The sequence below is a fragment of the Epinephelus moara genome, chromosome 20 (genome assembly GCF_006386435.1).
Source record: "Epinephelus moara isolate mb chromosome 20, YSFRI_EMoa_1.0, whole genome shotgun sequence".
In the NCBI taxonomy this organism is placed as follows: Eukaryota; Metazoa; Chordata; class Actinopteri; order Perciformes; family Serranidae; genus Epinephelus; species Epinephelus moara.
In genome coordinates this window covers 29,296,713-29,311,515 of record NC_065525.1, presented here as the reverse complement: position 1 = coordinate 29,311,515, position 14,803 = coordinate 29,296,713, and the positions used below count along the sequence as shown (strand labels likewise).

The window sequence follows — 14,803 nt, the reverse complement described above, 5'->3', positions numbered from 1 at the left end:
CACCATGTCACAAAGCTCACATCATCTCAAACTAGTTTCTAGAACATGACAATGAGTTCACTGTACTCCAATGGCCTCCACAGTCACCAGATCTCAATCCAATAGAGCACCTTTGAGATGTGGTGGAACAGGAGATTCACATCATGGATGTGTAGCCGACAAATCTGCAGCAACTGTGTGATGCTATCATGTCAATATGGATCAAAATCTCTGAGGAATGTTCCCAGCACCTTGTTGAATCTATGCCACCAAGAATTAAGGCAGTTCTGAAGGCAAAGAGGTCCAACCCAGTATTAGCAAGGTGTATTCAATGAACACAACACAAAAACAACATAAGAATCAAACTTCCTAAACAAACACTGACCACATTTTGTGTAAAACAAAACAAATGGGCCATGTAGGTGGTCTAAGTATGTAATTTACTGTCACTTATTAAACAAGCACTGCCAAGGACACTACAAGGAAGGAAATGTTATGGCGACAGCGACAGTGACAGAGTTCCAGGAACCAGATTTTGGTGTCAGTTCTGCTGAAGTCAATGGGGTGGGCACAGCAAATCACACTGTAAGCCATCACATCTTTGTTGTTTCAACTTTGACTGTAAAATCCTTCCACCAGTTTAAAAAACACACATTTTGTGAGGTTGACTGACATTTCTTTATTATAGGTCTCCAAACAGATCATGGCTCTGTGCAGCAGCGGCTGAGGTACAGCTTTAAGCTCATAATGATCAAGTCTAATCCCCTTCACATTCACAGTACATCACTGCCATTATTCAGTTTCTTACAGTGAACCAGATTCACTCTGGTGCAGTCGTACCTGAACTTGTAGTCTGGAGGGAGGCTCAGACCTAATCTGTAGTCTCCCCTGGTTCTGGAGATTTGCTTTTGAAGGTCCCTGACTGAGCAGCTGTGACCACTGAATACGTAGCCCACAAACAGCAGCTTCCCTCTGACGTACATCTGTCACATGAACAAACACATTTTACATTACATGTGTGGAAATGAGAAGAAAAATCTACGTGCATTGCAGTTTCATTGTGATATTTAAAAAGCATCAGCCCATGTATTCTTATTTAGAAAATAGAGAAGTGGTTGCACCACTGTGTTGATTCTATCTTTTCACAACATAACTCATATCAGTCATGTGGATATTTTTAGGTTTCATAACAAAGGATCCTACAGTATCTTACACAGTGTGACTTCTTCTGTTTAATTTATGGACTGAGGGATGGATTTTAATCTTACAGCAAAAATCAGCGGAGCAGCTGTCATGACTTTGGGCTAATAATTAGAGCACCCTTTTGTAATTAAGAAGCGCCATCCCTCACTGCTTGTCAGCCTACAGTACTTTTATAATAAATGTCTCGGTTTCTTGGAAAGGACAGTACTTCACTACAGTCCTCACCCCACCTCCTCCTCCTCCTCTGCTTCAGGCAAGCACTGCTGCTGCCACCCAGTGGGAGCAACAAACGCCTGCACTGAGCAGAGCCTGCAGCCTTTTTATCCAAGCCTGCAGTGGGTTTACTGACCAGGACCATGCCAGGGGCTGCGTTGTGCTGCTGCTGCAGCAGGATGTTCTCCCCTCCACAGCTGGGCTCCCCTGTTGACATCTCATACCTCACCAGGCGAAATGAGTCCATCTGGCACTAGATTAAAAGAAGAACCTGTTACTGAATTTCAGGAAAGACATACTCTACAATATCCTGCTGACTGTAGTATGTCTTTCCCTGACCCTTTGTTTCACAGTCTGTGCATAGCTGTGCATATTTAAGTACATTTAGTGTATTTGCTGATTATGTAAACTCAATGTTATTTTAACTACAAACAAATGATGCAAACACTGCAACTTAAAGACTGTAAGGACGCCTGGCTGGGTACATACAGGATATGACAGGTGACCAAAAGGTGCTTGTGTTGTTGTTATTATTTTGTCCACCCCCTGCATTCACACCTGAGTACATGGCATGGTTCTGTGTTTGTTCCTCCTCCTGTAAAACTGCTCCAGCACGTCCTGCCCGGGCACAGCATGTGCGCTGACGGCTTGGTGCGGAGGAGTAATGCACACCACCAGGATCTGTTGACTGTGTGGAGGCTGGCCCATAACGAAGGCATCGTACTCCAGGTCTGTCACCGCTGGCATCAGCTTAGCGCTGCAGCAGCACCGCCTGCGCCCCCCCTCCCCCAGCAGGGCAGCTCTCAGCAGAGCGGGGCACACTGTGAGGGGGGTGGAGGGGGTGAACGATGGCAGGGGTGGACGGCGGGTGACAGCGGAGGGCTGCAAATCTGCACTGTTTGGAATAATCACTGACCTGGCAGGGTGGGGGTGATAGTGAAGCTGTCAGTGTAAATATACTCATGCTGTTGTAAACTGCAGTAAATGTCATTTCTACGCAGTAACATTTCAATGTATTTCTGTGCCTGTCAGTAACACTAGTACGTCTTACTCAAGATTGATGTTGCCATGAATTTGAAGGGGTCCTATCTGTGTGACACGAGGCTCCTCCTTTGATCGTGTTTTTCGTGTCCTGGAAACATGCAGTTTAAAACAAGTGACATATTAAAATACTGTATTTTGCATAATGCAATATACATCTGTGCAAAGTCTAGCAGAGCTCAAGCACTTAAGACTGATCAATAAACAGTTTTTCTGTCACTATACAAAAACAATCACTGGATTCTGTTTAAAGGTTCTGTATGTAACTTTCACATAATCCTTGTTTTTAATGACACTTCTCTCTGAGGTCATTATGTGAACTGCAGTCAGCATCCAGTTGCTCGAGCTCTTCGAGTGAGCACCTGCATCGGCCAAAGCAATGACAAAAAAGAGACTGACTGGCATTATGTTGATAGAAGGCTGGAAAATAAATTACAGTCATATTTAGATATCTGTAATTGTCCTTTATTTCATCATGGATCATTTGTTCCATGATGCTAAGTAGTTTATGGGTTGCAAATACCAGCTGACGCTACAAAACAACCTAAATGGTTAACCCAGGGGTAGGCAACCTGTGGCTCTGGAGCCACATGTGGCACTTTACATTCCACAAAAGTAAAAATGTGAAGCCTATAAACCGAATTTAAAAAATGTTTTAACATTTCAGAAACTAAAATATGAGTAATATATTTACCGTCTGGCGCCCTTTCCTCAAAATTTTGCCGAACCTAGATAGCAGTAGCTAGTCTTGAGTCTCCCTGTCTGGTTAGTTAGATGCCAAATCCAAAAAAGTAAAAGTCATAGAATAAAAATAATAAATAAAAATATATATATATAAAAATAAATAATAAAAAGAGAATTTAGTAGTGTGTGGACGGATTTGTTTGCTTTCACTGCCAGCTCTGCAAAGTCAAAGGACCATATGATCATAAATAGTGCCCTGCACAGTAGCCACCTTGTGGTAAAACATTATGTTCATTTCGACCATTGGTATAGGCTAATTTAGACTTAATATGTTACCCTCATTATAAGGCTCAAATATGTTTTGTGGCTTGACACAGATTTTTTTTATTATCATTAATATTTTTGGTCAAAAATGGCTCTTTTGATAGTAAACGCTGCTAACCCCTGGGTTAACCTCCTTAGCTTGGGTTACGATTAGCTTGTTGGCAGCCCCTGCCTGCTTTTGGCTAGTAGAAAGCGCTTTGTAACGTGACATCATTTATTGTTTGCCATCAACCTTGCGTTAGTTGCTCTGTAACATTAGCTGATACATTAATTTGCAAATGGCAAGCTAGCTAATTTACCGGTCAGATAAACCCTGGAGTCTGTATGAATAAAATTACATTTAATCATTCAGGACAGTATTTTGCTATGTTAGCTAGCTAGCAATTAGTCTGTGTCAATATCACGATATATTTCACGTCAGTGCTTCCTGTAACGTCAGGATTTCTTTAAGCACTGAGGGACACTGAAATTATGGTAGTCTTTGATAGATTTACTATTTATTAAGCAAAAAATTAGACAAGGATTAGCAAGCTAGCATAGCTAGCCAACACTCCACCTCCTTCCCTGTTGCTAGGACACTGCGTCCCTGGAAGGAGAGTGGATGATAGCTTTGACTTAGCCCCTGTAGCAATTTGAATTCAGCCGGTGAAAACTCCAGACCCTGGGGTTCATAGAGACTGTAATATGGGGTCATTTTGTAGCTAACGTTAACTGGTGTTGCACACTGTTAGCACTGTAGCAGAGCTGAAGAGAGGTGGTACTCTGGAAGGTGCAGGTGTAAGTTTTTGAGTTACATTACAACCTGTTCACCCATTGGCAATGAGAAACATTAAGTATAAAGTTACATACAGTACCTTTAAGGATAGATTTCGATGATTCTATCTACTTTGACTTGTAAAATTGTTGGAGTGGCCAAATGGACCATGTGCTGCTGTGTACTGGTGTATAGTGTGCACCTTGGCAGCTTAACGGAGGAGTCCAGAGGTCTTTCTGCTGGTGTTGGTGACACCCTGTGCAGCTCCTGTAACTCATTCGTGCCCTCCTCAGGCTGGACTGGTTTAGCATCTGCCCGCTCAGGTGGGTTCAGAGAGGGCAGAGCAGCTGACTGTACCTCCCTCCTCAGCCTGGTCCTCAGTGGGGCATCTGGCATCCGCTTCATGTCAGGACACTTGATACCTGAAGGAGAGGAAGAGGTCACTCAGAAATGCACACAGACACCGAGTGACACGAGTGACCGTGAACAAGATCCTGATGGAACTATTCAATAATGTTGAGTTTGCAGGATGAGGTGATACTGTAACTTTTTGCTCCACTGAATCCCTCTGAAACAACCTTACTGGGTCAGATTGGCTCAATGTTACTTTTATTTGCACTGCATACTTTAATAACTCGTGTACAGTACATCACACCCACCGGTTGCAGTTTGATCCCAGCGGGGACATGTGCGCACACACTGCACTTTCCAGAAAAGCTGGAAAGGCTTTGCTCCGACTGGTACCTACCAACGGCCACGCGATAGTAATCCAGCCAGCCGTCCAGGGTGTTTCGTACTCTCTGCTGAAGCCTCTTCAGCTCCCTGCCAACATGCCCTCCTCTTCTCCACAGTGCTGTCAGCTCCTCCAGCCCCTCCACCTCTCCGACCATCTGGAGGACCTCCTGGGAGCACGCAGACACCTGCCATACATCATTACTTGCATGGTAGATTATATGATATAGAGCAACATAAGGCATTTAGCAAGCTGTTTTATACAAAGTGACTCAGTGAAGACATCTGCAGAACTTTTACAGGCTCACAAAAAGGTATTTTTGTAACATAATTTAGTGCTGAAATAAATTTGTTTTGAGCCCACAAATATATAGTGATAAAAAAGGCTCTTACAGGTGTTAGTGTCAGGTTCCTGTTGCTCTTCAGGACCACAGTGGGGGATTCTGTCTCTCTTGCCAGCAAAAGGTCTTGAGCAAAGCCAGAGGCAAACCTTTCTTCGGTCTGCAAACAAGGCTGTCATGCAGACATTATCAATTAGAATTCTTAATCGGAAATCTGATGCCTTTTTGTGAACTACGTCTACTAATCTTAATCTCACCATTTCCTTTGATTGGTTAATGTTCGACACAGCAGAAAGAGGAAGTTGAACGCTTTCATTGTTACATCTGAAGATGAGCATGGCAGATGTACCACTGTGCAACCCCACAGAGATTACATCTGACAACTGTAGGAGACAAAAAAATCTGTTACAGGTTTCTCTAAAATTAGTACAGTGCTTTAAAAAAAGATATTGTGAGCACTCATAAATTGTGACTAATTCAGCCATGGTTATCTAATCTGCCAACCCAATCACCAGAATAATTGTTGCCATTGTACACTTCTGCAAACCATGGATATGTAACATTTATACATTCAATATCTAGCAATTAAGTTGAAAAGTAACATGTAAGTTTTTCAATTTTATGTTGTGACAAAGCTGTGGTTTACATGTGGTTGGGCACAAAAAACACCGGTTAGGTTTGGGGAAAGATCATGTTTTGGCTTAAAATACCCTGTCTGGTTGCTACAAACACGGCTTGACATGTCCCAAACTCTTGTTAAAAAATACCTGCTTTTGTTGCTACTAAAACAGCTGGACATGTCCCGACTCTTGTTAAAAAATACCTGCTTTTGTTGCTACATAAAAACAGCTGGACATGTCCCAGACTCTTGTTAAAAAATACCTGCTTTTGTTGCTTCAAAAACAGCTGGAAATGTCCCTAAATCTTGTTAAAAAAACACCCACTTTTGTTGCTGCATAAAACTGTTGGATATGTCCCAAACTCTTGATAAAAAATACCTGCTTTTGTAGCTAAAAAAACAGCTTGATATGTCCCAAACCATTGTTAAAAACATCCGCTTTTGTCGCTACAAAAACAGCTGGATATGTCCCAAGCTTTAGTTAAAAAATACCTGCTTTCATAGCTACAAAAACAGCTGGATATGTCCCAAACTCTTGTTAAAAATGTCTGCTTTTGTAGCTATAAAAGCAGCTGGATATGTCCCGAACTTTAGTTAAAAAATACCCACTTTTGTCACTACAAAAACGGTTGGACATGTCCCAAACTTTAGTTAAAAAACACTTGCTCTCACTTCTACAAAAACAGCCGGACATGTCTCTAAGTTTTGTAAAAAAAACAACAAAAAAAACAACATATTTTGTCGCTTCAAAAACAGCTGGACATGTCCCAAACGCTTCTTTAAAAATACCCGATTATGTCACGACTAAAACAGCGGACAAGTCCCTAGGTCTTGTTAAATAACACCCCTTTTTGTTACTACAAATACAGTTGTACATGTCCCAATCGTGTTAAAAAATACCTGCTTTTGTCACTACAAAAACAGCTGGACATGTCCACTTTTGTTGGTCTTGAACAGTGGTCTGCTGCTGTTCCCCGGAGATGTCATCTTATATACATCATATACAGGAAATTTCTATGCCCTATGTATGAAACATACAAATGTAACATATCTGTGGTTTGCAGAATCATACGTTACCAACAGTTTATTCTGGCAACTTAGCTGAATCTGCACACTGTAGACCTGTTATAAAACCTCTCTGGGTCCCGTCAGAGACAGTTAATGCTTGTTCATCAGCAGGCCATGCGTCATACCCCAGATACAATGCTTTGTTTCCCCTAAATGTGACCATTCCCATATGCACATCATACAGTTATCGCACATGACAGGTTCTCAACAGATTCTGACTACCCTTGTCACTGAATATTTTTCTTGTCTGGAGATGACCTCACTGGCCTGTTCTGTATGCAACATGCTCACTCTGTTTGTTTACTGCACAGAGAAAATGACGACAACATTTTTTATAACCAAGTTACATCATAGGTAGAAAGAGTTATGACAGTCTCAAAAGTGGCTGCACCTGAATAACAATCTTCTCCTTTGGCGTGCGGTCTGTCTGCCAGCTCCACTCCTTAGTTATGTTCCCATGATGGCCACATATGAATCCCCCGTCCTGGTTCCACACTGCTCTAATGGAAGAGCTGGAGGAACATTTTACATACGATAAAAGCTGTTTAAGGGCATTTAGCATTTTGGAGAATACGCTTCTTCACCTCAACATCAATCTTATGTTTGTGTTGAAAGGTAGTCTATTCCAGCTATTTCACAGGAGCACACAGGAGAAAATTTCTTTGTGTAAATAATCAAAATCAAAACAGCAGAGGCAGACATATCATAACTTGGTGTCCCTGATCCGGGTGAAGCTCTCATAACGCAGGACAAACTTTGGAAAGCTCTCTCCAAAGCCGCACACAAAACATTATCCCGACAATATCCTGATTTATTCTCAGCGGAGCACTTTTCTATTTATTCAGGCTTTCTCACATATGAGCACTGCTCACCTCAGAGGATGTGTAACTGCCCCATGCCCAAATGCTGTGATAGTCGCCAGCATAGCAGGACACTCGCTGTCACTAAACACGTTGGTATAGAAGCCTCCACAGGGCAGACCTGAGTGGCTCTGGCATACTGCGATACACCCAGACGGGTAGCTGAGAGTTCAGGGTCAAAGATCAAAAGGTCAGCTACAGTGACACATTAGCCATATGCCGTATCCTGCATTTGCTTCTTGTACAACCACTAGAATTAAAATAGTTATGAATAAACATGAGAAGGATACTATATGAACGAGGAGCCGTCGTTGATCCTGTAGTGTAGTTTCTGCTGCTGTGTCAGATCCTGCTGCTTCATTTCTGGTATCTGGGGCATCCCGTTGACTACAGTGACAGGTTGGGCCTTTCTCCTTGCTCTCCTGTCCTTCAGTTTTGCCTTTGCATCACCATAGTGACGGAGTATGAGCGGTTTGTTCAGGTCCTGTCCAGCTGTTTGCAGGTTTCTATGTGAAGATAATTTTTTATGCTTGAAAAGTGATCTCTCATTCAGCTTTAACGTTTATGTGGAGTTAGCCTTCACTGCAAAATGAAACAATTATTAATGACAGATAAACAAATTTAAAATTCAGTAAAGATATGCTTCTTCTCATGCTGCATACTAAAATCCAGTCATTAAAAATGAAACAAGACTAAGAGTACAAAGCAAGCAGCTATGGCTAGAACTGTACCTTGAGGTAAATGCTAATTCAGCATGCTAAAGTGCTTACAATAACACTGCTAACACGCTAACCTTTAGCAAGTATAATGTTTATCATGTTTACCGACTTAGTTTACCATGTTAGCATGCTAAGACATTCACAATGATAATGCTTACATGCTAACATTTCGCAAGTATAATGTTGACTATGCTAACCGTCTTGGTTTAGCAGGTTAGTATGCTAAAACGCTCACAATGATATTGCTAACATGCTAACATTTCGCAAGTATAATGTTGACTATGTAAACCGTCTTTATTTAGCATTTTAGCACGCTAAAATGCTCAATGATATTGCGAACATGTTGATATTTAACAAGTATAATGTTTACCATGTGAAACATCTCGATTTACCACGTTAGCATGCAAACATTTAGTAAGTATATCATGTTAACCATCTTAGTTTAGCACGTTAGCATGCTAAAACGCTCAGAATGACATTGATAACATGCTGTTTATAATTTTTTACCATGTTAAGCATCTCAGTTTAGCATGCTATTATTTGCTCATTAGCACTAAACACAATTGGGAATGCCTTGCATGTATCTGGTAAAGTAGTGGAGTAATTAAAATTTGAATCTAACGAAGCACCAACTGTTAAATGAAACGTCAGGGAGTCACCAAAGTTATTTGTGTTGCATCCATAGATTTTAAATACTGGATGCAAGATGGCACCCATTCATTCCAATGGAGTTACTTGCCTGGTGCATATACCAAAAAGTTTGTAGCTTCCGGGTTTATTACCACAGTATGCAGCCCACTAAATATGCACAGTGGTGTTTCTCCTGCTGGCCTCACCCCCAAGTTCCTGTGCGGTTCATAGACTTTACATTATTGTGATTACCTCACAGATGTTTTAATTGCCCTTTTCAGCTTGAGAAAAGTTACACAAATATAAAACCACCATGGCTTAGAAATTCAGAATGGAAAGATTCATAATTGACATTGTTTGCAGTTCGGAGTGTCCAATTATCAGATTAGAAATGTAGATGCAGCATCTCATTTGACAAACATTTGCTGGAGGCTGCAGCAGCAAAGGTTAATAACAACGCACTCAGGGTTTCTTGCCGCCTGGAGTCGCTCCACCACCCACTGACTCAAAGCGATCTGCTGAGGCTTGTCACAGGAGGGCTGCCTTGGTTGGATGATCCAGCCTGGACACAAATCAGGACACGGCTGAGGCAGTAGGGCCACAGCAGTTAATGAGACAGTCAACTACAGACACAGTGGTCACCACTGACACAATGCCTTAGCTCCATGTCTCACCTGGATTACTGCAGTTGTTGGATGAGATGGAGAGACTGACGATGGTGGAGTTGTGAGCTGTTGGAGAGAGAGAGAACGTATCACCTGAGGTTTTTAATTCACCTTTTTATTGAAACTGTATGGACAATAGGCTGCTGGCCATACATCACTCACTAACAGTGGCATCAGGGAACTTAATAATGTAACTCTATATCTCTGTAACTGATTAACAGACAGCAGTACATCTGTGCCCAGCTACCTTGTCCTGTCTGGTAAACTAATCCTGCCACTTCCACACACTTGCAACCAAAGCTGTCCTCACATTCAGTCCCAAAAGGTCACCAGAAATGACTTAATGGGTTTTCACTTTTATCACTTTATACCTACATTAACTATGACAGTTAAAATATAATCTGTCTGTCCTGCCTTATTCTCAGTTTTACATATTTGTAGGCCTACCTGTGCGACACATGCATTTTCTAATAATGCATATTTTATAAAGGGATGTGCTATAACTAAAGGCTTGATTAATGGTTGATAAATATTTAATTTATACTTTAAAAGCTATTTGTAAAACCTACTTCTGGGTTGCCAGGTTGTAAAAAAAACTCTTATAGTATTCCTGTAACATAACTTTGTATTTAGCAAACATTTTATTTACATTTACAATTTGATGGGTTATTGTAGTGGAAGAATGCATTAATATTACAACTTATATACCTGTATATTAGATCAACCATTTTAGCCTGTTTCAGCCAGTTGACAAAACAAATTAGATGAAATGTTTGATATGAATGTAAAATACATTAATGTACAGAGGTGTAATGCTTTTCCTTAAGAAAAAAAATCTGTTTTTTTTCTCCCAACACATTCTCACTCTGACCTCATCACATATTAACGTTTGGTCATGTAATTTCCACGTCCAGATACAACATGAAGGGTACCCTGGGTGTGTTGGTTGATGACGTTCTGGAAGCCCACATCAAGTTCCTCCTGTTACATGCATTGTCTTCTTTCAAAATACACCTCTGTTTTCACAGGAAATTTACTGTTTACATCCAGTCTTTTTCAAAATAAATGCACTACGTCGCTAAAACACCGCAAATTAACGTTTTTATTTCTTAAACAACTAACACACGTGGTTGGGTTTAGGCAACAAAAGAACAGGGTTTGGCTTTATAATCTTGCGCAATGTGAACGCGTGTCCCGTCACGTTTCCCCCCGACACCGCAGACCTCCATTAAACTATAACAGCGACCAGTCGCCTATCATGCCGATGTTAGAGGACAGCTTTTTTCATAAGTGTCTGACACCTCAAGTCACTGCCCAAGTGCCGGATTTCGACGACTTCAGAGTGAGACTGGATTGTTTTTTCTGATTATCCAACCCGGTCTCACTCCGAAGTCATTGAAATCCGGTGCTTGAGCAGTGACTTGTGGCGTCAGACACTGACAAAAAAAGAAGTCCTTTAACATCAACATGATACGCAACCGTTGGCCATTATAGCATTAATGTGGTGGTGGTGGATAGGTCCAACAAACACTGACTTTCACCTTGGAGAGCCGTGTTTGTGTCTTTATTTATAAAGCCAATCCCTGTTCTTTTTTCTATGTATTTTTGTTGCATTTATTTTGAAAGAGACTGTATGAAAACGGTAAATTTCCTGTGAAAACAGAAGTGTATTTTGAAAGAAGTAACAGGCATAACCTTTACACAGTGTCCCAGAACGTCAACACCCAACGCACCCTGGGTACCTTTTACATCCATGACCAAACATCAATATGTGACAAAGTTTGAGTGTGAATGAGTTGTATTATATCAGAATTCTGAGAAAAGCTTTCATTTAAAAAAAATCTGCTCTTGTGTGTCTGTATTAATGACAGAATAATCTCCTTCATTCCTGTTTTTCTGAATTTCTTTAATTCAGTAAAACAGGAGCAGTTTTTCCCCAAAAACTGCTCTCATCATTCTGATATATTCATTTCATTACTTCAGAAAAAGGGGAAAATATTTTTTAGCACGTGAATGCATAAGCTGCCATATAAGATAATAAATCAATTTATTTAGATTTCTTTTAATTACTGACATAATTTATTTGTTAGTGAGTTGGTCAAAATGTATTTATAGCAGCTATGGTGTTAATTTATAGCCTACCCTATCTCACAATTTGGATTTAGTAGGCCAGCCTACTTTTGACATTTTAACCAGTTTTACTCTTCATCATTTTGTTTTTATTTTCCAGACAGTGATGGGCTTTCATACAAATGTGACCCAGCGGCTCATTTACCTCTGTTTGAATTGTTTTTGCGCTTTTTCACACGTGGCTTTGAGCTGACGTCTCTCACAGATTGACCAACACTTTCCACAGCACATGAGTTCCTCTCTCCTGCCTCCCTCTTGTTTTTGGCGGACACCTGACGAGATTCTTCCAACTTCACGGACCCTCTGGACTTTCGTCGTGTGTCGGTTTGTTCCGGACTTTTCAGGCGCACAGACCCTGCAGTCAGATCCTGCCAGGAGTAATTCAGAATATTTACAATCCCGTGAGGAAGACGTCCCTCCTCAGTCCACTTGTGCTGTGAGAGTAGGTGAGCCAACTGGTTTAATAAGTGCGGGGCTGCCCGCTTGTATGCATCCATCGGATCCTGGTCCTTTATGTTGACTGCAGCATAGACACAGGAGGTATCAGGTTTACCATCCCCACATGTTTCACCTGACAGCCTCTGAGTAGGCTCATCACTTTCTTCATTGTCGTCTCGATCACTGAGAGAAAAATGAGCAAAATGAGTCGCACAAGAAAAATGTAAAAGACTTAATAACAATAAGAGAATTAAATTACCTTTGTATAGTGTCGTCTAACCTCGCACCTTCATTTGCCATATCAAAATGCAGGATGTTGCTTCGTGATCCTTTAATCCGGTTTTTTGTTGGCTGCAGACAGATCAGCAAGGTTAATGTCATGCTGTTTCTTTTTAACTACAGAAAGTAAAATTAATCATTAACCCACCTGGTCAAAGAAATACAAAGGGCCAGTTCTGAAGTCCGTCATTATTCCCTTAAAAAATCCACTTCAGTTTCCATGAGTCGCCAATACACCTCCTCATGAGCAAACCCCGAGCAGAGGTGCGTTAAAATCCACCTTTCACCTGTGTAAGTGTGCCTCTATCCCCTCAGTGTGCTGGGCTTGTTGCTTGGATACGCAGTTCTGCGCCCGTCTCCAAATACTCGCGATACGCACCATCAGTGATCGACTCTGCGCATCAAACTGAAAGGCTGTCAAACGACAAGACATTATTCACAATAACAGATAAGGTGTTTTCCAATGTGGGCACACAGGAGAAGTGATACACAAGTCTCACCGAGGAGCTGCAGTCACAGGTGCGCACAGTAACCTAAAACTCAGTCACTGGATGTTCAGACAAAGTGGTGATTGTAGCATGAAGTGCAGCTTTTACAGGGTATTTATTATGGAGCTAGAACAGTCACAGTAAGTTTTGGCTCTGACAGTAAAATTTGGCTTTAAAGTGGGGAAACATTGGTAATGAAAAAGGTTCCACTTAAAAATAAAACAGGCACTATTTTTTTTTTTTTTTTAAATGACAGTCAGCTGTTTTTTTTCCTTCATGTAGCTCTTGAAGAACTGCCCCAAGTAGCAAAAATGGCCCAGGATCGGCCCAAATTAGTCCAATTCAGGCTGCCAACACTGCCATCACTGGGCTGTTAACAAATATTATCTGGCCCAGCATTGGCCCAAACTTGGCATGTCCAAAGAAATAAGTTGAGCAGCATCTGGTGCCCAACTTGGCTAAGACTCAGGATGAATGATGCTCCAGAATCGGGCCACATAAACTAGCCCGATTCCGGCTGCCGACACTGCCATCACTAGGCTGTCATCAAAAATGACCTGGCTCAGCATCAGCCCAAACTTGGCACGCCGGAAGAAATAAGTTGAGCTTGGCTGAGACTCAGGATGAGTGATGCCCCAGAATCGGGCCAGATTAACTAGCCTGATTCCGGATGTGACGCTGCCCTCTCTGGGCTGTTATCAAAAATTACCTGACCCAGCATTGGCCCAAACTTGGCATGCTGGAAGAAATAGGTCAGAGTGAATCCAGTTGCCCAACTTGGCTGAGACTCGGGGTGAATGACGCCCCAGAACTGGGCCAAATAAAGTGGCACAATTCTGGCTGTGACACTGCCTTCACTGGGCTGTTGTCAGAAATGACCTGGCCCAGTATCAGCCAAAACTTGGCATGTCAGCAGAAATTAGTGAGGCTGCCTCCGTGGCCCAACTTGGCTAAGACTCAGGATGAATGACGCCCCAGCATCGGGCCAAATAAACTAGCCCGATACTATGCTGTTATAAAAAATTACCCGGCCCAGCATCGACCCAACTTGGCACGCGGGAAAAAATAAGTCAGGCCACATCTAGTTGCCCGACTTGGCTGAGACTTGGGGTCAATGACAAGACAAGGATGAGTGATGCCCCAGAATCAGCCCAAATAAACTGGCTTGTTTCTGGCTGCTGACGCTGCCATCGCTGGGTTGTTATATCAAAAATGACCTGGCTAAGCATTGGCCCAAACTTGGCATGTCAGAAGAAATAAGTCAGGACCCATACGGCTGCCCAACTTGGCTATGATTCGACGTGAATGACACCCCAGAATTGGGCCAAATAAACTGTCCTGATTCCAGCTGCTGACACTGCCATCACTTGGCTATTATCAAAAATGACCTGTCAGCATTTGCCCAAACTTGGCATGCTGGAAGAAATAAGTCAGGATCCATCCAGTTGCCCAACTTGGCTGAGACTTGGTGTGAATGACACCCCAGAATTGGGCCAAATAAACTGGTCTCTTTCCAGCTGTGACACCACCATCACTGGGGTGGGACCCACAGAGGTATTCACTCCTTAGTATGCAGATTATATGAAAACTACTGCTGTCCTTGCCCCTCCCCTCAAGCACCTCCTCTCCATGGAGT

At 42.0% G+C, this 14,803-nt stretch overlaps 1 protein-coding gene across 1 annotated transcript in view; it reads right to left on the bottom strand.

Annotated features, from left to right (window-relative positions):
* Positions 1-13,160, bottom strand: part of LOC126408118 (uncharacterized protein C3orf20-like) — a 14,604-nt gene extending 1,444 nt beyond the window's left edge. The window contains exons 1-14 of the mRNA XM_050073494.1: positions 12,660-13,160; positions 12,108-12,583; positions 9,842-9,898; positions 8,109-8,324; positions 7,831-7,980; positions 7,350-7,470; positions 5,529-5,654; positions 5,324-5,443; positions 4,947-5,118; positions 4,401-4,620; positions 2,447-2,527; positions 1,954-2,311; positions 1,532-1,648; positions 820-962 (exon numbers count right to left, since the gene is read on the bottom strand). Coding sequence (XP_049929451.1) covers positions 820-962; positions 1,532-1,648; positions 1,954-2,311; positions 2,447-2,527; positions 4,401-4,620; positions 4,947-5,118; positions 5,324-5,443; positions 5,529-5,654; positions 7,350-7,470; positions 7,831-7,980; positions 8,109-8,197 — 1,697 coding nt within the window. The 5' untranslated portion in view covers positions 8,198-8,324; positions 9,842-9,898; positions 12,108-12,583; positions 12,660-13,160. The remainder of the gene's footprint in view (positions 1-819; positions 963-1,531; positions 1,649-1,953; positions 2,312-2,446; positions 2,528-4,400; positions 4,621-4,946; positions 5,119-5,323; positions 5,444-5,528; positions 5,655-7,349; positions 7,471-7,830; positions 7,981-8,108; positions 8,325-9,841; positions 9,899-12,107; positions 12,584-12,659) is intronic.
* Positions 13,161-14,803: the final 1,643 nt, after the last annotated feature.